This window comes from Guillardia theta, assembly GCF_000315625.1.
Source record: "Guillardia theta CCMP2712 unplaced genomic scaffold GUITHscaffold_52, whole genome shotgun sequence".
Classification (NCBI taxonomy): domain Eukaryota; class Cryptophyceae; order Pyrenomonadales; family Geminigeraceae; genus Guillardia; species Guillardia theta.
The window spans coordinates 364991-386857 of NW_005434622.1; the positions used below are offsets into that span (position 1 = coordinate 364991).

The following is a 21867-nucleotide window of genomic DNA, read 5'->3' on the forward strand; positions in this document are numbered from 1 at the left end:
TAGTCACAGGATCGGGTACATGATACCGTTCTGAACTTGCCGCTACTTCTTGGCTGACATCATCTTCAGGTACTCCGGTTCGACGCAGAGGTTGCGGCCTGTAGCACAAGACATGGAAGGTTGAAGTCAGTGCGGCAGTAGAAGCGGCGCCATGCAGAGACTGCAGCATCACCAGACTCGCAGAACAGCCGTATCCTCTCAGTCCTCTTGTTGACTTCACCGCAGACGTGGAAGTCTACAAGATTCCCTTTCTTCTTCTCCTCCTCGTCACTGCAACGACAACGATCACATCCCCATGATCCCCTCCCCCCTCCTCGCTCCCTCCACCTGCTGCATGGATGCCCAACGATCCCGATCAACCTCACATAAAGGTCCACCGCTTCGTTGTCTCGCACTCTTGCCCAGTCCACGACCCTCATGGTGGACGCGGAGACTTCCTTGTTCAAGGGCAAGACGCGCTCCGAGCCGATCTTCATGCCTTGAACCATCGTCTCAACTGCACAGGTCCCTGTCACATTAGCACAAGGTGTACCAACACATCAGGGCAGCGATTGAGACAAAAACAAAGGAGGGGGGGGACCGGGAAAAGCAAGCGCATACTCACGCTCTTTGCCCAGGTCACCCTTTCCCAGCTCGTATCGTTCAATCAGGCCAACCTTGCGGCTCACGTCTGTTCTTGTGCCCCGTTCAATGGCCTCAACCTTCAGTCGCACTGTATCTCCCGCCTTCGGCGTCATACCGATCCTTAAATGCAGCTGAGGAAAAATTACAGAATGAAAGCGGCTACATACCCGTCCTTGAGCGATTCGAAACGGAATCCACTAGGATCCACAGCATACTGAGTTGCTGCGTCGGTCTGGCTGTTGGCCATAGCCTGCTTCGAGAAAGACATCTGTCCTCCCAGCGCTGACAGCGAAAGAAACATGACTTTCAGCCATGCTTCGCGTCTGGGAAACCTTCTTTCAGTTTGCTGCATGCGAAGCGCCGAGAGTGGGCGGAGGACAGAGCGAGGAGAGGAGACGGAGCATGGGACATCACAGCATGTCTGTTGGGAAAGACGGGGCAGCGCGGCGCCTACAAACGCCATGGCACTTGGCGATGCTTCCGGTATGGGGTGCATGGTGAAGGCTCCTGGGGGGCAGAAACTTGCAAGGCCAAGTGATTCAGCTGATGCCTTCAATTATGTGATGAGGGGAGCTTGATTTACAGTACCAGTACCGAAAAATAGTTTTAAATGTGCTTTTGAAGCTACGACGAGACTCTCAAAAAGGTTTTAGTATTCGTTAAAACGTTTTGAGGAGAAGGTTTAAAATTTGGTTGTATAAAGGCTCGATGCCGTCATCAGTTTTGGGGTGGGCATGGAGCTAATATCAGGGGTGGGTGGTTGAAATTCAGGGGTAGTCCGCAATTGGGGTATGTTTTATGCTGGTAGGGGTGTTAAAAGAATGAAAAGAACCCCTCCTTTACAAACAGAGATTCCCTTCTTTTTATGGGTAGGGAGGATAAAATTGAGGAATCCCGGTACGGGTCTTTGAAGTACAGTGGGGTAGGGCAGAAGATGGAGGGGTACAGGATACCACAAATGTGTGGTCAGACCTCGACATGGGCGGAGGGTTTATTAGTCAGAGGCAGCAGGATGGAGGGGAGGGGAGGAGAGGAGAGGAGAGGAGAGGAGAGGAGAGAGGTCGAAAAGGAAAGAGAAGGCGGAAGAAGAGAATGTGGAATTCTTGAGTTTTCCTCCTTCCTTTCGTTGGATTTCCCCCATTGAAACACTGGTCCCAATCACAGCACAATTCAGAATCATGGGTTAAGGGTATGTGTTCTCAAGTTGCGATTCCTGCATTGTCCAGGCTGATGCTTGTCTCCTTGGCATACATTCTATGTTGATCGAGCTGTGTGATAGAGATCGCAGCGCCAATAACACAAATCCTCTTGAAACCTCAACTTTGGAGTTTGTTGTACCCGATGCCCCTCAACACCGTAACCGCGCTCTCTCTCCCCGTTCCCCGTCCCAGCCGAATGTCCTGACCTCTCGCGCAGGTCTCGAGTGCGACATGGCGTTCCAGGCTTCACGAGCGCTCTTTGAACAACGGTCCAACGAAACCCCAGGTGCTCCTGCGACCAAGAAGGCAGGAGACAGCAAGTCCGGTGTCCACGTGCTTGCTCTGGATCCGAACAGCAAGCGCCCTTGCGCCCTCAGCTGCATCGCAGTGAGCCATGACGGGAGATTCTTTGCGTACTGCCCGCAGACAAGCAAGGTCCTCGTCTCAGAGTACAAGGACGGGGAATTCAGGCTGGTGAAGGAGCTCGCGCAGCACGACCAGCTCGTCACTTCGATAGAGTTTGCGCCGTCGTCATACAACCTGCTGACGTGCTCGCAAGACAGGAACGCGTACGTGTGGGACTTTGGCAAGGACAACGAGTGGAACCCGACTCTGGTGCACCTCAGAATACACAGAGCCGCCACTTACTGCAAGTGGTCGTGGGATGGCAAGAAGTTTGCAGTCTGCAGCGGGCAAAAGTGCATCTCCGTGTGCTACTATGAGGAGGAAAACAACTGGTGGGTGAGCAAGCTGATTGAAGACTTCGACTCTACGGTGAGCTGCGTGTGCTGGCACAAGTCCAACACGTACCTGGCGGCTGGGTCCATGGATGGTGCCGTCCGCCTCTTCACGGCAGCAGTGAAGGGGGTGGACGACAAACCGACGCAGCTGTTCGGGCCAGACGTGAGCTTCAAGAAGATCGGGCAGATGATCTGCAAGATCGAGACGAACTCGTGGGTCCACGACATTTGCTTCTCCCCTACTTTTGATTCCATCGCCTTCGTTACCCATGATTCCTCCATTAGCTTCCTTCCCATCCAGGAGGGTGTCATACCGCAGCAGGAGCAACTTGAGCGTATCAGGTGCTCGGGCCTCCCGCACCTGCGCATGATGTTCCTCTCCCACAATCGAGTGCTGGCGGCCGGGCATGATTGCAACCCGACTGTGTACGCGAAGGAGGGGAAGGGATGGGTGGAGAAGAAGAAGCTCGATCAAGCGACGGAGATCGTTAGCGAGAGCTCCAGCTCCGCTAGAGGAGCAGCTTTCAAGAAGTTCGAGAGTTCGTCTTCTTTGGGCAACGACGCGAATGGAGGATCGAAAGGCACAACGGTCACAACCGTCCACCATGTGAGTCCTTCCTTTCGTGTGGGATAGCTTCTGACAGTTGTCTTTCTTTCTTCCCCTTACGCCTCTTTTGCAGACATGCATTACTGGCCTCGCCTCCTGCTCTTCTTGGTACAACGGGAACACGTGCACCAAGGTTGTCTCGGTCGGCATGGATGGGAAGCTGAAGTTCTGGGATCTTGCAAGCTTGGAGGATTCGTTCTCGAAGATGTCTCTGTAGAGATGGAAGGGATGAACCGCCTCTGCACAAGGAGTGGAGCTGCTGATGTGACGAGCTGTGAAGTGGACTTGTGACATTCATGTCATGATGACGTCATCGGCTCGACGATCGGTGTGGGAAGGGGGGTGGCTGTCTAAACATTTAAAGGAAAAGGAAACAATAACAAACTTGAAGGGCTGAGTCGCGCACGCAAGCTGAGAGTGTGAATGAGGCCAACGATCGCCCGAGTGTCAAACTAGTTGAAGCTCGTCAATGCCGTCATCCACTCTGTGATGGGCGGCTGATCGCTGTTAGCTCCGATTTCCCTGCTCCATACCATCAGCAACACGCGCTCAAGCACGTCAGCCAAGGTGCCTTTACCTCACAACAATCTTGGTTGGACTTGAGCTGGCGAACCTGCCCCAGCAAACGTCATCGCCGGCTTGCTGGACGCAAGGGGTCGAATGAGTACCAGGATTTTGACTTGGGGTACAGCAAGATCGTCAAGGAAGAACCTTCATCCACTGCCAAGTCCACCCTGCATCATGTCAGACGGACAGGAGGTCTCGAGCATGCAGGACTTGTAGGATGGGAGGAAGAAAGAGGCCTCGGGGCTGTAAGCATCGCGGGATTGGAAATAATACAGACAGCCAGACTGGGTGAGGACGAAGAATTGCCTGCAAAGACCGTGTGAGGGACGTCGGCAGCCGCATCACAACATCTGACTTCTTCCAGTTGAAACTCAACATGGAGCCCTGACGTAACAAGTGGCCCTGACATAGAACGTTCTGATCCCCGCCGTTGGCCATACAGTCGCCCCTGCTTGCAGACAAGCATCAGCAAGGCTGCGAGGTGGCATGCGGATAACCTTCGCTCTTCGTAGAGCGCAATCTCAGACAAGACGGAATGCCACTTTCTCCAATCTGAGGATCATCATCATTCACCAGCGAGTAAGAAGTGAGGAAAACTGAGGAACCAGTACTGATGGACGGGTTCAGCCCTGATGCAACCTTCTCGGTGCCTAAAAATGCTTTCCTGCAAGGAACACATCACTCAACCGTCAGAAACATGCTCCTAGCGTACCAATCCGACTTGTCGTCGATGGTCTTGATGGTTCTTGACGACGCCTGCCATACCCATTCCAACTCTTGACAAGAAGGTTTCAGCAGCAGCGCGAGCAGACCTCAATGGCTAGATCGATCTTTCCGACTGATGCCGATTGACATTGTATGTATTGTGAGATCACTGTCACCATTCGTCATGACGGGCCATCCCTTTTCGCGACGACTTTTACCTTCCCCAATCTTCTGCGACAGTTCGAGCTGCACAGACGTCATACATGAGACAGGAAGTGACCGACATGAGCTCTGACTTGTACCTCAGCGACTTCAGCATCTTTCCAGATCGACAGAGCCTGTCAACAGAAAGTTACTGCACGCAACGTGGAGGGGGCGACAACAACCTTCTTGCAGTACTCCTCGCTTGCGGCTCGCTCTTCTCTCCTGGCAGCCGCCTGCACTGATGTCAGACGAGAGCTCATCCGTGTCTCCCCATCGCCTGCTGCACGTGCAGGAGCCACAAGTCCGTCACTGACTCCCCTGCCGTCGCAGCAATCTGCAAGCCTGAGTCATCGCCCCCAGAAGAACAGCCCCAATCAGCTACCGGGTCACTGGCTGATTGAACCGCCTTCGCTCGCGACTCGAGCAGATCTCGTGCCTTCTCTACCCTTGAGTCGGAGGATCAGGGAGGTCAAGGATACACATGCTCCGCTGCTCACCTCTCGAAGATCTTCATGATCTCCCCCTCCAGGTTTGCCCTGACCGTCGATGCTTCCGTCAGGCTGGCACGTACGGATGCAGATGAAGAGGCGCAACCTAGCTTTCTTCGCCAAACGGTCCAGCTCCTTCCCCTTTGTGTTGTCAAGGTTCCTAAGGCTGCCGTCAGAGGAGCAGCCGCCCTGCTGCCTCTCCCTCCTCACCTCAAGGAGTTGGCAATCTCGTCATGGTGTTGAGCCAGCTGAGGTCACGATCAGCCCCTTGCCATCTCGCAGAGCCTCTCGGTCGCTCTCACCTGCTCCGTGAGGTCTACAAAGCACTGAGACCCCACTGCCTTGAGAGTGTCAGCCTTGCCCTTGTCGTTGGTCTTGGGCGCGTTGCTCTGCCATCTCCGAGGTAAAGAATTCTCACTAATTGAGGGCGACGCCATACCTCCGGGCCCGGGTAAAACTGTATGGGATGAACTGACGGCAAGACTTGTTTCCTTATCCTTTGCGCGTTCTGCTTCTCAGCCTCGGCTTCGTGAGTGAATGGTCAGCCTGGTCTCGACAGGAGGTGATAAATACCAAGGACCTTGATGTTGTTCCGGATGGTGTCAACAGTAGATGTCCAGCTCATCACTCTCAGCAGAAGCTGTTCAAAGATCATAACCACATGTCAGGAACGATTGTCCATGTCGCGCAGGGAGACATGCAGCAAGCACCACAAGACAGTAAGGGTATCTGGCCAGCTGTGCAACAAGGCATGCAGGCAGACAGGCAGCACGATCAGTCTATCTCACAGATCCTCAGGGTGCTCAGAGGTAGTGAGGAGATAAGTGATGGGTGGGGTGACCTGGTCTAGGGCGTCTGCATGGAGCAGCACGGGGTCTTCATCCCCCGGCGCCTCCCCTGCCGTCGCCATGGAAGTTTGCCACAGCTCCGTCAACAAGTTTCAAATAATGAACTTTCAAACTTTGAAACTTTTAGGCCTGGAAATTTCAAAACTCCAAACTTTCAAGAGATTCGAAGTGGACCGGGTGGGTACCTGATTAGCAGAGCTGTGGGGGTAGTCAAGGGAGGGGTGGTGGAATCAAAGGGTAGAGTGGCGGGAGGGCGGGAAGGGAAATATGCTCAAGTCGATCGTGAGGAGGCTGGAAGAGGAGCAGGCGGCAAGGAGCTGTGCGAGGCTCTCAAGCTTCTTCCAGAAGAAGGACGAGGAGCGGAAGGATGCCGACAGTGTGAGAGAGGAGCGGGAGCAAAGCGAGGCTGAGGAGGAACACCAGGTGCAAGGAAACAGCCCCCTGGAGGCGGAACGGAGTGCAGAGGAGGCAGGCACAGAGGAGATGCCAGGGGGAGGGGCTGAGAGCATGGACGACGAGAAGAGATCAAGTCGTGTCACAGATAGAGAGGCTGCTGATGGTGCATCCGTTGAGGCCGCAGAGAAAGTAAGCTCTGAGACTGATATTCGGAAAGCAGCATCACCTGCGGAGAATGGGGAAAGCTCAAACTCGTCGGATGAGGACAAGCCCATGCCTGAGAGCGCAGCAGATGTTGGAGCAGCAGAGATGGAAAAGAATGTCGAGGAAGCTGGCATGGACGAGGATGCAAGCGGGGAGACACGAGCCCTTACAGACAGCGACGGCAATGCATACAATAACACTGACAGCAGTGATTCTTCTGAGGATGAGACATCAAATTTCGGGAGATTGAAGAGAGTGAAGAAATCCCGAGATCATGAGAAAGCGAAGGATACGTTCAAGTACATCCGTGAGGTTCAAGTGACAGGTATCTTACAATGGTTGTACTCATCAAGTGTTGATTCGACTTGTGCCAGAGAAAGATGAGCAAGAGGCGGACGATGATGAACAGGAGAACGATGAAGAGGAGCAAGAGTCATCAGAGAAGGAAAAGAATTCTGATGATGAATCTGAACCTGAGAAGGTTTTTGCTTGCTGGAAATCACACACCCTCCCTGAAGACCATTCCAGATGGTTCGATTGGAGGATTATGATGACGAGGAGGAGTTCCTCCTCGCTGGTGGAGACGTCGAAGAGGCCAAGAAGAAGAAAGAATGGTAATCAGACTGCGTCTGATTCTGTGCTGAGAATACCTCTAACATCTTGTTCAGGGGGCTTTCATACTTTGCATCGGACAAAAAGGAGGCTGAGAACGACGAAGAGGAGAGGCTTGCCAAGCAAAAACAGTCCAAGGAAGAATTACGCAAGCTGCACAGAGATAGCGAAAGATTGTTACGTGAAAGGCGGTGCATGATCAAACCGGCTCAGGTAAAGTTGAGATCGAAACAGGACCTGTTCGAAAAGATCCACGAACGAGTCACGAAACTCAGCGCTCAAAAGACGGTTGGCAATGAGATCTCTGAAGTGAAGGTGCTTTTTTACCAACAAGAGAGTATAGCTTCTTAGCTATGATGCAGGTTGAGACGGACCCGATTGTTTCTGAAAAAATTGTGATGGACTTACAACCAAACCATTCCAGTGCAGCAAATGATCATGAAGATGATGATGATTTGGACTTCATCGTCATTAAGAAAGAGTCGGATGACGCAAACAAGCAAGCTAACGACACTGGTGCCTCAATGGATCCTGGTCAACTCACTACAGTGAAGAAAACCAAAAATGTACAGTCAAAGATTTCCCCTGTATCTCCTCCTTCTGCTATGAAGAAACGCAATCAGCTTCGAAACCTGTTGCTGCAGAAATCTGTTGAAGATAGTCTGCATTACAAGCAGATCAAGGCAAAGGTAGAAGAGTCAAAGTTGCCAGAGCCCTTTGAAGGTATTGATAAAGATTTTTTTGCTGCATCTACTTTCTTGGGCAGCAAGACTGGATACGTCTTCCACATGGGTGAAAATGGTCTTGGGTATTACAGGGATTCAAAGTCCACAGTGAAAAAGAGAGAAAACGAAATGGACTTGTTGAACTACATGGCAAAGGATGTGTCTCGGAACAAGGAAACTCTAGACACCAAGGAAACCATGGCTGACGTGAACCATGACGACGACACTGAAACAGACCGCAAACTGGATGGAGATACGGTTGAAAGCATCGCTCTAGAGGGCAGCCAGCCTCGAGCAGAAAATTCCTCTCAGGAAGTGAAGGTGAATCGCCCAAGGGTGTACGGCAAGGCAGGATTTGAGCAGCTCAGACAAAGAGAGACCAATCAGAATGATAAGGAGAAATCAGATGAATCTCGCTCAGGCGTCGTTTCAGAATCGGTTGAGGCCAAAAAAGAATCAGCCAAGGCCGTCTGGAGAACACCAGAGCTCGATTCTGATAATGGTTCCGACGGTGATCAAGAAGATAACGATGATGATGCTGATGAATCCAGTGAAGCTAGCTCAGAGAGCGAGGGGGATGACGATGAGGAGGAGGAGGAGGAGGAGGAGGAGGAGGAGGAGGAGGAGGAGGCAAAGGAACCAGTCAAGAAAGGGCTCAATGATGTTGCTTCTATGAAGAAACAGTCTGGATTGAGGATTGGCACATTGGAAGCTGGATATCTCAGGAATGAGGATCAGGTCCTTGGTTTTTACGACGACGTACAAGTTGCAAAGGAGGTCTTGTCCTGCAATTGCATGATTTCCATGCTGAATGTTTGATAGGACTTGGAGGAAGGCATTGATTTGATGGACACGGACGGTGAAGATGCAGAAGAAGAGGAGGAGGACAGCGAGGAGGAGCGAAGAGTGGCGGAGGGCTTCATCGAGGACGCCAAGTTTGCAGTGCAAGATGTAGACCCTGAGGTTTGTCACTTTGCCATGACCACATTGTGATATTCAACATCAACCCGCAGGGCCTGCGAGATTTTTATCAACAAGTGCAAGATGACGACGAGCAGAAGCAGACGGATAAAATATTGGATGTGATTCGAGGAGAATCGCGGAGGAGGAAGGCGATGGCCCAGGGAGAGCAGTGGATCCCCAATAGGTCTCTGACCGCTGAAGGGCAGTGGGTCCCCGACTGACTGTCATGCAGGGCTGCAAGGATGAGAAACATGATGCAGGATGAGGGTGACTTCGCCAATCTGCTCGGTGAAATGGTGAAGATGCAGCTTGCGGTTGCTCTTGATGGGGCTGACGCGGATGCTCAGGGGGGCGCTGGCGAGGACGAGCAGGAGCAGGTCGACTTTCAAGTTCAAGCGATGAGGGTCAAGGAGCGAGTGGAACGCCTCAAGTGGATCCAGGAGAAGAGAGCGCTGGATGCAGCCAAAGAGCTCGAGCCAGAGGCTGAGGAGAAGGAGAATGCAGCTGCAAAGTCAGCGCCGACGATGCGGAGGAGTTTCTCGACCGGACCTGCTCTCTCAGCCTTCACCCGGCAACTCTCCAAGGCACAGCAGAATGTCGGGGACTCCTCGCGGCCCCTGAGGACGATGATGAAGAGAAGCAAGTCGCTGCTAGGAGCTCAGCAACCCGGCAATGCGAAGGAGACGGGCTCGATCCCTATGTCCAAGAACTTCTTCTTCGACCGAAGGCAGAAGGGTGAGTCCAACGGCCCAGCAGAGCCAGTGGTAGAGCAGCAGGTATTGCTCCTCCTCGCTGCATCTTGCTGCTCACTTTGTCCAGGTGCCTTCAAAGCGTCCTGCAGCATCGGAAGGCTTCTTCCCCGTGAAGTCTAAGACTCCTCGCACCCTGAGCAGACAGAAATCTGTCCTGTTGCAAGCACTGGATGGACATTGAAACGCATAAAACTACTCCGAAACTTGCGAGACCGTCGTGGCGGACTCCTGATCACAGAGTCATGTTACTGAACAGTCAAGTCTCACTCAGACTGACACTGCGGGCACGGCGGCAGTCAACCTTGAACCGTCTCACGTGAGTTCAACGTGAGCACTGGCAGCCAGGGCCGCTGCCGGGCACCGTGCCAGAGACTCGTTGAAACGGAGTCCGACCCAGCGGGTGCCCAGTCCATAGCGCGCGTAGTATGCTGGCTTGCCGTTTCGGCCGGGCCCGGCGGGCCATCGGAACTCCGAGGCTCAGTTATTGTGTTTCAGTGCGGTGAAGGCCCTCATCCACCCCCAACAAAGTCAAATTTGGAAAAGTTCAGAATATTTACCCAAATATAGTGAATATATGTGAAATGAGATCTAGTGTTTCAAAATTGAGAACAAAATTATATAGATAGTTTTCATGGCACCCCTCTCCGGAAATGCTAATGGCCGCATGTGCAGCTTCTCGTGTTACAATGGTTTGATCAGACTACCCTACCCCATGTATCAATCACCCTGGTAATCTTTACCCCACCCCATCTCCTACCTTCTACTGATCCCTACCCCTCAGAAATTATGCACTGTACAACCATGACCCAACCATTTTGAAGAAGATTATGATGTACCCCACAACAAGATTCAATCTGTACCATAAAGTACCCTACACTTCCATTATGTTTGTGTATGACCCCACACTTTAAGTACCCACCTTGGAAATATCACCCACCAGGCACTTGAGGATTAATGCTACCGTACAGTCAATCGCACCACCCCTAAAAAGGAACCCACCCACCCCGGACTGAACAACACAGGATCATGGCAGGAGGAGTGTCGGTAATCGCACAGCCTATGGCGGAGGAGAAGCTGCTCAAGAAGGTGCTGAAGATGGTGAAGGCCGGTGAGAACATGCCGGCTGCTTGCTCCATGCTGCTGTGTGAGAGGATCTCGGAGGAGTGGGGGAAGTGAGCAGAAGAGAGTCAGAAGATCTCATTCGAGAGAGGGACGGAAGGAGATCAGGAGGAGCGGAGGGGGAGGGAGGAAAGCATGCGAGGTTCATTGACAAGGGCCGATGTTTTCAAGAGAATGCAAGGATGTGACGAGATCGAGACCATGGAGAACGAGCTAGTGAGAGCGCCAGTCTCGAGCATCGAGGTTCAGTGTGGATAGAGCATAGATTCCAGATTCTCGTTGTGTCGCCATGAAGCCAATGCGTCTAGAGGTCTCAGCAGCTGTATCCTACAGCTCGTGTGTTGTTGCCATGTTAGATGTAGTGAGATGCACGGGGGCCGAAGGCTGTTAGCTGGGTCCGTGGCGCATTTTGAACGCACCCTGCTGTAACTGCTCTAGCCGTGGGGGTGTTTCGAGGAGCGGGGAGGGGGGTTAGGAGGAGGAGGATAAGGATGAATGAGGATGATGATGATGAGGAGGAGGAGGAGGAGGAGGAGGAGGAGGAGGACGTCTGTGCGTGGGCTGATGATATCGTGCAGCCTCCAAGGGCAAGGTGGTCAGACGAGGAGTGAAGGAGGTGGTGAAGGCTGTTCGCAAGGGAGAGAAGGGTGTGTGTGTCATAGCAGGAGACATCTCCCCAATCGATGTCATCAGCCACCTGCCCGTCCTCTGCGAGGACAAGGACGTTCCGTATGTCTTCGTTCCCTCCAAGGAGGCGCTCGGCACAGCAGGGCAAACCAAGAGGCCAACCAGCTGCGTGCTGATCAAGAAGCCGTCGGACGAGGAGGGGAAGGATAAGTACGACGAGATCTTCAAGAAAGTGAAAGGCATGCAAGTCTATTGAGCTCAAGCAGATATCAACCCACTGGACCATCAGTTTTGTCTTGCTCTGTTCTTGCAGTCTTGGTCTTGTTCCACCTGTTTGTTCGATTAATTTTGTCACTCTTCTATCTTAGCGCGTTGAGGCAGAGGAGCCTCCAATCTTGCATGCGACTTTTACGCTCAAGGATCTGTAATGTAATAAATCTTCTCTTGTAATCAACAATGGCCTCTCCCCCCCCCCCTCCCTCCTCCTCCTCCTCCTCCTCCTCTTCCTCTCCTCTTCTCTCCCTTCCCTCGCGCCCATACTCTACATCTTTCTTCTAGAATCTCCCGTCAGTCCTTGGCTTCTTCTTGCTCTTCATGGCAGCTCCCTTGGGTCTTGAAGGACGGAAGTCATCGTCATCGTCGAAGGCTTCGGCGCTGTCCATGAACCTCTGCACACTCCTGGTTTGCTCACTCCTGCTCTTGCTCACCTCCTGCTGGGAAGCTGCTTGACCCACATCGCAGTCGATAATCATGACGTTCTCCTTCTCCTCCGCCCTCTCACTTCCCCTTGCCTTGCCGACCATCGATGCACCATAGCAGCTCTGCTGGAAGGCCGAGCCTTTCTTCTCCTTGCACGACTTCGACGTGAAGTAGGACAGCAGCATGGAGCTCTTGGATTGTTCCACCTCATGCGACGCCTTAATCCTGTCAGGTCCTGTCACCGTTCCCTCCCCCTCCTCCTGCTTGCTCTACCTTGTCTTTCCTCCCCTCTCCCCTTGGTACAGCCTCTCTGCTGGTATCAAGACCTTGCCTATCCTGTCCACGTTCTCCCTCGTAGCCGCCAAGACTTGCGCCCCCATCTCAGCGCTGCAGTGTTTGCCTGCCTCGAATGTCAGGAGAGACGACAAGGAATGCATGGTGAAGCTGCTCACAGAAGACTTTGGAGAGCACAAGTCCGTCTTGAGGGAACCAGGTGCCTTCAGGGCCTTCCGAGGGTCTTGCAGCATGTAGACTGCCCTTGACGAAGTTGCAGGATCCTGAAACGCTGAGGGATCAGGGAGGAGGGGGCAAGGAAACAAGTCTAGACTTCACGTTCTACGTCGATGCAGTAGAAGGAGCCGCCCTTGTCATCGGCAGCTCGCGTCAGCTCCCTGACGCTGTGATGCTGGACTGTCTCTTTGACTTCCTCGAGACAGAAGTCAACGTCGACTTCTTGGCCGCAACATGACAGGAAACTCGCAGTCTCCTTCTCTATGTCAGCACAGCCTCCGCAGGCCTCTGGAGGCTCCTTGCAACAAGGATCGTCCTGCCCTCCTAGCACACACAGAGCATCTCCTGCTGAAGTACCTCCAGGCTCTGCAGAGTTCGCTCCCAATGCGGGTGGGGGTTCAGATGACTCTGGGTTCAGGGCATCGAGCAAGGACGCGGCAGCAAACTCGAATGTCATGCACTTGTTGCTCGTCTTGGTGCCGCTGGCCTTGCAGCTCGGCTCCGACTTCTCCAGCCTCTCCTTCAGCTGCTCCACATCGGCAGGCGCAAGTTGAGAGAAGAAGCCTCCCAGCCTTCCCGCGCAGTCCTCAAACGTCTTGTAGCTGCAGCAAGGGTCACACGTTTTCCTCCACCAGCCTCCACTCACTCCACTAGGCACTCCCGAACCCACTTGGACAGGTTTGACTTGATGCTGGACTTCTGCTGGTACCTTGTGTGCTGTGAGATCTCGCCCAACAGCAACGAATCCCCGTCACCTTTCATCGAGGAAGATGATCGAACCGTAGTCGTTCACATGCCGGATGCAACGCCCGACTGCCTGCCGGGGTTCACGAGGTTCAGCTGGGACGCTGCAGCGGCGGAGTCGGAGGAAGAGAACCTGGTTGATAGCTCTGAACGCTTGTAGGGAGTACCACTCGTCTCCGTTCAGCAAGCCATCGCCAACTTTGTTGTCGTTATACGTCTTCTTCACCTTCACCTGGTACCGCAGACTGTTAGCATGACAGGCAGCAGGCCAGCTCGTCACTTTCCTTGTTGTCCATCGCGTTCGGGTAAGGAATGCCGACGATAATGACGCCACGAGCGTTGTCATCCGCAAGGTCAATACCCTCAGACACCTTCCCTCTGCAGACAGCTAGGAAGACTGCCCCGGTCTTGGCCTTGCCGGGTGTTGGAACTTTCTGCCCGGCCTTCTTGAAGAAGCTCTTAGACGCTGCCTTCTTGGTGGCTTTCGGAGCTGCCTCTCCTTTGCTCCTTGCAATTGCATCATAGTAGCTCTCCATGGCTCGATCGAAGTCTTCGCCAGTGCGAGGCTCTACTATGATATCTTTGACCTGCACGCAACATCAGCCTCCCAGCACAAGGTCCCAGGTACCATCAAACTTCGTCAATCTTTTCATATTGACCAGTCGCCATCCAGCGGCTCTTGACCTTCTCCAACAACCCGTAGGAGGGGAAGAAACAGAGAACCTGCAGCCGTCATGTGTCAACATCCCGACCCATCGCCCCTGCTGCTGACTCACCCCGAAAGGAATGATCTTACACAGCTCAAGGACTGCAGCCCCAAGGTTGTCTTGGTAGATCACCGAGTCCTGATGTTTGTAGCTCCCGTTGAGCTTCAGGAGGGGGTTCCCGGGCACACTGCAGACACTGCCCACGAAGACCTTGGCGACCATGTCAGGGACGAGAAGTCGTTGTCATCAAGACTTGATACCTGTTTGCTGGTGTCTATAACGTGGGGAGCCTGGTACGTCATGTGAAAGGTCGTGCCCAGCTCCGTTGCAAACGACGTGATGGGGGAGAGCGTTCCACTCGTGAGGATGACAGCCCTGCTGGAGTGTCAGCTGGGACAGAGCTCGGCTCCGGTCCACCTGGTTTGAGAGGAGACGGCCTTGAAAGCCACAGCAGGGTTGAGGCACCAAAGGCTCATGCTCAGCTCTAACTTGGCTTGGCCCGGCCTTCTCCCCCCTCGCTCCTCCCTCGTAGTTCGTTGCTCGATAGCAAGTCTGTAGTCAAACGGGTTCTGGAACAACAGCTGGGCCTGCAGGCGGAGAGTCGTGTGATTGGTGCAAAAGCTTCCACCCCCTCCAACCTTGGAGAAAATGTCCTGAACGAGCTTGAGAGACTTGGCTGGGGGCAAGGGACTTGATTCTTCTTCTCTCTGATTCTCCACCTCGTCCAGTTTCTTGATCGCTTTCTGTAGATGACGGATCGTTATGTGGGGAGGCGTGAAGAGGGCACAGTTCACCTGAAGAAAAGAGTTCAAAGGTTTCAAAGTCTCTTCGTTGATTCCCGCGTTCCGAAAAACATCTGTAGCAATAAACCCTGATGTACCATGCAGATGAGATCGAGGGAGAGGAACCAAACTCGAATACCGCTTTGGATCTTGTAAGAGTAGAGATGGTTCTGTTGAATCAGATTCTGACTTTGCTCCTTCATGTAGCTTGCTAGGTTTCGGACAACTGCATCCAGCAACATGTAGTTCTGCTTGCGAGGTCAATGGTGCGGCATAACACCCAGGACTTCACATGTGCATCTTCGGCAAACTGCATCTCCTCCCACTGTCTATTCGTTTCAACAAGATCTTCATGCTTCAGCTGCTCGCCGTCAAAATATTCTCAACAGCAGCAACCAAACGCACTGACCTCAAGGCTTGCTGCCTCCCTACACACGTCTTCGATGTTGTGAGCCTGGCATGGAAGAGAGTCAACTTGAGCTCATGATCGCGGACATGCAGGCAAGCATCCTCCCCTACCTCGTCGATGATCACTGTGTTCCCCTCCAACTCGACCCCCATGGCGTCGCGTATCGCTGGCTCCACCTTCTCAGGCTCCATCAGGCGAGCTCGCTCAGCAGCCTCCCATCGTCACCAGGTAGTTGTACGGGCAGAAGATTACGTTGGCTCGTTTCGCAAGAGATCTCGCGGCGAAGTATGGGCATCCGTGAACCTTCTTGCCAAGAGAGACCAAGTCTGAGGCGGAGCAAGTCACACAACCGGCAGGAGACAACAGGAGGTCGATCTCTGCCTTCGATGTCGTGGAGTCTCAACTTCCCATGGGGCTGCAGGTCCTTGTGGTTCTCCAGCCTCTGGACGCCATGGTAGAACGAGCAGCTGTTCTCTTTCAACTTCGCCTTGCCTGCGGCTCAGTCAGCTCGTTACATCCCATGATCCCTTCCAACATTCTTCTCCCTTGGGTTTCTCCGACGCCATCACTCGAGGGTTGATGCAGTAGTGCTCACGGGATCCCAACACGCATATCCTTGGTGAATACTTCGTCTTCCTCAGCTCGCGTACCTGCACAGCACATTAGCAAGGCACCATGTCAATCTCTGCAACTCAACCAGCTGTGCTATCTGCGAGTGAGTTCTGCTGGCAAAGTAGATCTTCGGGGAGCGACGAGATTTTCTACGAGCCTTTCTGTCCTTGTCTTCCTGCCTTACATCATTGACATCGCCTTCGTTACCGCCAGCAGCTCCACCAACATCCTCATCCTCATCCTCATCCTCATCCTCATCCTCATCCATGTCGTCGTCGTCATCATGCATAGGATCCATGCCATGGAGGCCATTGAGATCATTGTCGCCTTCGGGTCTGAGCTGTCCCTGCTGCTGCTGCTCCCTCTCTGCAGCTTGCAGCCATGCTGAGACTGCGCACAGGAGGCTAAGGCTCTTCCCAGATCCTGTTGGCAATTCAAGCAGCACGTTCTTCTCGTTCCTCAGTGCGAAAATGGTCTTATCCATCATCGCCAGCTGTGAAGAGTATGGAGTGTGAGGAAAGTTCACCTCGCACCCTCGGATGTGCAAGGCCCTTGATACCTCCTGACTCGCCATGGTGGTCATGAACTGAGCAGGCTCAAGGATCTACACTGATATGTCACACATGATGAATCTTGATCGCTCCTCTCATTCTGATCGCTCCTCTCATCTCGATCGTTCTTCGTCTTCTTTCATGTGGCCCATGTTCGCCTTCCATCGCTCATCCTCATGGTTTGAGGTCAGAAGGGCGAATGCGCGGCTTTGCGTCTTGAGTACGTTCGACTCAGGGTTCAGGCTTGAAAATCCTATCATATGACTCGGCCGGGCCCCGCCGGGGCCCGGCGGGGCCGGGACTCGCCGGGACTCCTGTGCCGTGCCCGGGGCCGCGGCCCCGCCCGGCATGACTCGGAATGATCGGATGATCATCCCGGCCCGCCGGGGCGAGTCCGATCGCAGCATGGCATCACACGACTCAGCCTGAGTCGACTCGCCCGGGCCGGGGCCCGGCCCCGCCCGTCACACGGTACTACCGTTCGGTAGCCCGGCCGCCCCCGGCGGCCGCGAGCCTCGGACCTCACTGACAGCCGTGACGGTGCAATCATGTGAATCCGATCCGAGCAGTGTTACCGGGCGTACGGTACTGAGTACTACGGGCCCTGCAGGCTGCCAGCGGAGGCTGAGTGACCAACCGTGACTGGCAAACCGGGCGGCACTGTCGGGGGGCCGTCTCAGGTCCGGGGCGGGCGAACTTCCGAAGCCTCCGTCAAGTTTCGAGCGAAGGACAACGAAGTTGGGGCCACCGTGACTGAAGCCTCCGTAAAGCAACTTGCGGCAAGTTGAACGGACTCGCCCTTCCGAAAGGTTCCGACGAACGCGGCGTGACGGTGGCAGGATTGATACCTGAAGCCTCGCAGGCTCCCGGCGGGCACCGGGCTCAGCGGCTCGAAGTGCCGGGCACCGGCGCCGGGCGCGGCCGGCGGCGGCAGCCTCGGCCGGGCCGTCCGAGGCTCCGAGCGGTCCGTGTCCGATTCCCATCACGGGCCCGCCCCGCGAGATTGTGATTCATATGGGCTGAGGGCAGCAACTCTCTATTATCAGAGGGTTCTAGTAGTTGAACATGTGGTTTTGAAATTCAACTTTACATGGCGGGGAAGGCGAAGCTGGTGCCGTTGCCAAGGTAGGATGGTGAGAGGAAGGGAGGGAGGAGAAGGCGAACATGGAAGAGGAAGGAGAGGGAGGAGAAGGAGAACATGGAAGAGGAGGGAGGGGGAGGCAGAGGCAGAGGTAGAGGAAGAGGAAGAGGAAAACAGGAACAGAAAGAGGCAGAGAGGGGAGAAAGGGAAATCTGAGAGAGCGAGGTAGGCAACAAGGGAGGGATATTCACAGGAGGAACACGATCGAGGAAGGGTGAGATAGAAGGGGAGGAGGAAGAAGAAGATGTCAATGGTCTGAAATGAGACGAGAGGAGCGATACAGACCGTGCAGATGAGATGAAACGCACCAAGCTTTGTTAGCATGTTATCAGGACTAAACAATGGGAGGGAACATGTGAGGTTGGGAGCAGAGAACGATGATTTTGAACAAGAACTTGGGTAAGAAGAAGCTAAGACTCTTTCAGGAGACTGCCGGAGCATCAAGGTCAAGATGCGAAGGAGGAAACGAACTTGAACGCAGAAGGTTGGCGAATTACATCGAATTCCTGCTCTTTGACGGTTCAATGTGCAGAAGCCAAGAAGAGTCAGGGCAAGACGAGAGACTTGATCCAGCCAAGACGAGTAGCCATCAAGTTTGCTACCAAGACCATGGTCTTTGAGTACGTCGATGGGAACACGGTCAGCATGTACACGTAGTTACTTTCTTTCTGATGCCTCCGTCAGGGCAAGCTCAGGCATCGCAGCTTTCGTATCGACATGGAGAGGTTTGAGAGCTGCGAGCAGTGCGAGAGGAAATTCTGGAGCAAGTTGAGCCGAACCATCGTTCCGAACTCCGTCAACCGCGATCAGATCAAGAGCTTGATCGCCAAGTTGTACCTGCAGGAGAAATCTTTGAACCCAGGTAAGTGGCGGAGGAGACAGAGACTTGCGTTGAGCTCTGCTGCAGATGCAGATGAGCTGGAGGATGCGACGAAACACTTCATGAACGCTGAGGTGACATCCCCGCTCAAGTCCTCGACGTTGCCTTCCCTTCATGGTCAGAGCTCGGCCTCGAGCGACAGAAAGAGCGAGATCGGCCGGCAAGAAAAAGAAGTCAAGGAGGAGAAGAGAGAGGAAAGGAAGAGGGAGGAAGAGGAGGCACAGGAAGAGGCCGCAGCAAACACCACGAGCAGTCAAGTTGACGCTACAAAGATTCTCCATGATGCAAAACCAGCGCATGCTGCCGACAAACCCGTATGACGTCAGCACTCGTAAAACCCTTCTGATTGAATTTAACGGCAGGAGAGAGCCGAGGACAAAGCGACCACGAGCAAGGAGGTGTCGCTGGATAACAGGTGAGAGATGAGAAGTTGCGAGGGAGAGTGACGAGACTCTCGCCAGCATTATAGAGGATGAAGACATTCCTGATTATGCCGACGACTTTGAGGACGAGGAAGCAGATTCAGAATATGTGAGAAGATCGATGGAAACAGTCAAGTCAAGTCATGCTTGTTTTCAGAAGCCGGGTGGTAGGACAGGGAAAGAGAAGGACGGGGAGGAGGATACAGAAAAGCTGGACAAGGTGAAGAAGAGGGATCTTGACCTGCAAAGAGTCGACGAGGTCTTGTTTTGCCTTGTAAGTGTTTCTCTATCTCACGAACAACCAGAACGAATTGTTGGAATACAAGCAACTCATGAACATCGAGTTTGAGAAGAACGCAATCAAACCAGGCGATCCAAATTGGAAGTATGACGTACAGGTGCGCCTCCTGAAACCTCCTCTTTCCTCTTCCACCCCCTTTCACCTGCTCAACCCACAATCTCTCGCTCCCTCGCTCCCTCACTCGCTCCTTCCCCTTCACTGTTGATCTCAGTTCATCAGGTCGAGTTTTCTGACCCGGAGGAGAATGCCAGCTGGGACGAGGAGGATGACTCGCCGGACGAGACAACCTTTGATTGAATTCAAACATCAACGACTTGTTCCCTCCTTCTTCGCCCCTTCCCCTCCCTCTCTCCTCTCTCTCTCCTCCTTCGCTCCCCCTCCTCGCTTGTCCTTCTTCCTCGTCCTCGTCCTCCATCACTTCCCCTGCAGGCGAATCGTCCTTGCGAGTCGAAGTGCCTCCAGCTGGAACAAGGGGGTCAGAGGGGATGGGAGGCAGCACACTACGAAGGCGGGGGAGAGGAGAGAGGAGGGGGGAGGAAGAGTTCAGAGGAGCAGGAGGGCATAGGCTGAGCATGTCAGTCACCTGCTGCTGCAGCCTCACGATCGTCCCATCTCCCAGCGTCTCCCGCTTGTCCTGCATGCGCGTCAGCTCAGCCCGAGGCTCCGCCATCGTCTCACGTCCTCCCGCAGCAGCGCGACCTGGACCCGGGCAGCGGCACGGGAGAGACCTTGATCATAGAGCGACTCCTGCGACAGGGTGAGAGGCTCCTCCCTCAGGACGCGTCCCCCACCTCCAGTTCTCCTCCTCCCCTCTCTCCCGCGCTAGCTCTCGACGAGTCCTTGAGCTCGTCGACAGCCTTGAGGTCTCTGCGCAGCGTGTCGACGAGGTGCTGCGAGGAGTCAGCTGGGCAAGCGCAGGTGGGCGTCTGCTCACCTTGCAGTACTGGAGCTCGTCCTGCAGCGAGTGGAGCCGTTCCTCCTTCTCCTCGAATTCGCTCTTCTTGAGCACCACGACATCCAGCTCCTCCTCCTCCTCCTCCTCCATCGCCATGCGCCGCAGCTGCTCGATCGCCTTCCTCTCCCACCCCTCCTGGCCCTGCGAGCTCAGGCTTCTCTCCCTCGCGTGCAGCTGAGCCTGCGATGCTCCGATGGCCTCGTGGAGCCGCAGCAGCCGCCTCTCCTCCTCCTCCAGCCTCATCTCGAGCTCCGACTTGCGCTGCTCGAGCTTGCCAATCATCATCTGCAGTGTCCCGACCTCCTCCTGCCTCCCCTTCGCCTGCCGGTCAACCAGGGCGAGCTTGCGGGATAGCTCCAGCACCTGTGCGCTCCTGTCCTCTCGCTCCTTCTCTATCCTCTCAGCCTCCTCTCGCACCTCCTGCGCTGCTCTCTCCGCGGCGTTCTGCTGTTCCCTGAGGACTTGCACCCTGCTCTCTGCCTGCAGCAGCTCCTGCTCGGCCTCGAATCGCTTCTGCCGGACAACTAGAGCCTTCTCCTCCTCCTGCACCTTCAGCTCGTGCAGAGCCTTCAGCTCCTTCTTCATCTGCTTGCAAGTCAGAGTCGAGATAGCTCTCTCCTCCCTCCCTTCAGCGCTACCTGGTCCACCTGCTCCTCATGGCGGTGGGTGCTGGCAGACGCCTCTTCTTCCGCCTTCTTCCTCAGCCTGCCCTTCCTCCCCTCGAGCTCGGAGATCTCTCGCTCTATCTGCAGAGACAGGCCCGTCACTCACAGGGAAACAACTTCTTCCTCCACCGTACCTGAGCTGCCCTCCTCCTCCTCTCCTCCTCCATCTCGTCTATCCTCTGCTGCGAGACAGACAGCCTCTCCTGAAGGCTCCCGCAGGTCTCTCTCAACGACTCCAGCTCCCTCCTCTTCTCCTCCATCCCGGCTGACATCTCCCGCTGCTCCCGCTCCAGCCGCTGGAGCTCTCCTCGCTTCTGACGGACCTGTGACTGCAGGTCCGAGAGTACCTCCTCCAGCCTCCCCACCTCCTCCTGGAACTCTCGCCTCGACGCTCTCAGGCTCTGCAGCGAGTCGCTCAGCAGCCTGCACACGTCACTCTCTCCCTCTCCCTCCATGGGCTGGAAACTTTCAAACTTCAGGTCCAACAACTTCTGCGCGTCGAAACTTTCGTTGTCCCTCCCCGCCAAACCTCCCATGGGCACCCTAGAGAGCTCCAGCATTTCGCTCCTCATCCCCCTCAGCTGCTCCCTCAGCCGGTGCGCGTGCTCCCTCTCCACCCGGTTCTGCTCCTCCAGCTCGAAACTCCTCAGCCTCGTCTCCTCGAGCTCCTCCGAGGCCGAGTTGATCTTCCTCCTTGTCTCCTCCAGCTCCTTCTTCCTCCCCTCCAGCTGGATCTCGGCGCTGGCAAGCTCCTGGCAGGCTTCCCTCAGCCTCTCCTCCTCTTCCTCCGTCATCCTCTTCCTCCTGTTCAGCTCATCCCTTGCACGCTCGACCTCGTCCTCTACCGCGCTCAGCATGTCTTGCGAGCGAACGACCTCGTCCCTGACTGACGTGAGCGAGGCAGCCAGGTCCTCCTTCTCTGCTCCGAGGCGCCGCAGTACCATCCTCTCCTCCAAAATCAGCTCCTTGATCGACTTGAGCTCCTTCCGCACCTCCTCCCTGGACGTGTTCATGTCGGTCTCCATCGCTGCCTTCCTCTCTCTCAAGGCCTTCAGCTCCTCCTCTACCTCTTGGGACCTTCTCTCCGAGTCTGCGATCCTTGCGGTCTC

At 54.6% G+C, this 21867-nt stretch overlaps 5 protein-coding genes across 5 annotated transcripts; 3 read left to right on the forward strand and 2 right to left on the reverse strand.

Moving 5' to 3' along the window:
- Positions 1 to 42: 42 nt before the first annotated feature.
- On the reverse strand, positions 43 to 976 carry GUITHDRAFT_111511 (hypothetical protein; the record flags this gene model as incomplete). The annotated part of the gene is made up of 5 exons (XM_005829461.1): positions 43 to 98; positions 173 to 270; positions 328 to 508; positions 605 to 744; positions 792 to 976. 5 exons carry the CDS (start codon positions 974 to 976, stop codon positions 43 to 45), a joined length of 660 nt encoding a protein of 219 aa, XP_005829518.1.
- Positions 977 to 2038: 1062 nt separating this feature from the next.
- Positions 2039 to 8912, forward strand: GUITHDRAFT_159843 (hypothetical protein; the record flags this gene model as incomplete). Its single annotated transcript, XM_005829462.1, has 4 exons — positions 2039 to 2092; positions 2180 to 3014; positions 7749 to 7897; positions 8825 to 8912. Exons 1-4 carry the CDS (start codon positions 2055 to 2057, stop codon positions 8910 to 8912), a joined length of 1110 nt encoding a protein of 369 aa, XP_005829519.1. The 5' UTR covers positions 2039 to 2054.
- Positions 8913 to 10660: 1748 nt separating this feature from the next.
- On the forward strand, positions 10661 to 11832 carry NHP2 (box H/ACA snoRNP component Nhp2p; the record flags this gene model as incomplete). Its single annotated transcript, XM_005829463.1, has 2 exons — positions 10661 to 10742; positions 11332 to 11832. 2 exons carry the CDS (start codon positions 10661 to 10663, stop codon positions 11634 to 11636), a joined length of 387 nt encoding a protein of 128 aa, XP_005829520.1. The 3' UTR covers positions 11637 to 11832.
- Positions 11833 to 11934: 102 nt separating this feature from the next.
- Positions 11935 to 16426, reverse strand: GUITHDRAFT_111516 (hypothetical protein; the record flags this gene model as incomplete). Its single annotated transcript, XM_005829464.1, has 22 exons — positions 11935 to 12304; positions 12353 to 12479; positions 12532 to 12636; positions 12692 to 13191; positions 13236 to 13298; positions 13345 to 13406; positions 13467 to 13565; positions 13705 to 13920; positions 13970 to 14056; positions 14110 to 14250; positions 14301 to 14415; positions 14458 to 14627; positions 14679 to 14783; positions 14835 to 14911; positions 14962 to 15070; positions 15115 to 15183; positions 15232 to 15276; positions 15342 to 15407; positions 15457 to 15537; positions 15596 to 15723; positions 15767 to 15881; positions 15929 to 16426. The coding sequence occupies 22 exons, from the start codon at positions 16424 to 16426 to the stop codon at positions 11935 to 11937; spliced, it is 3348 nt and encodes a 1115-aa protein (XP_005829521.1).
- Positions 16427 to 17912: 1486 nt separating this feature from the next.
- On the forward strand, positions 17913 to 19435 carry GUITHDRAFT_111517 (hypothetical protein; the record flags this gene model as incomplete). Its single annotated transcript, XM_005829465.1, has 11 exons — positions 17913 to 17934; positions 17981 to 18019; positions 18068 to 18174; positions 18220 to 18397; positions 18443 to 18489; positions 18538 to 18729; positions 18778 to 18830; positions 18877 to 18946; positions 18995 to 19096; positions 19143 to 19235; positions 19358 to 19435. 11 exons carry the CDS (start codon positions 17913 to 17915, stop codon positions 19433 to 19435), a joined length of 981 nt encoding a protein of 326 aa, XP_005829522.1.
- Positions 19436 to 21867: the final 2432 nt, after the last annotated feature.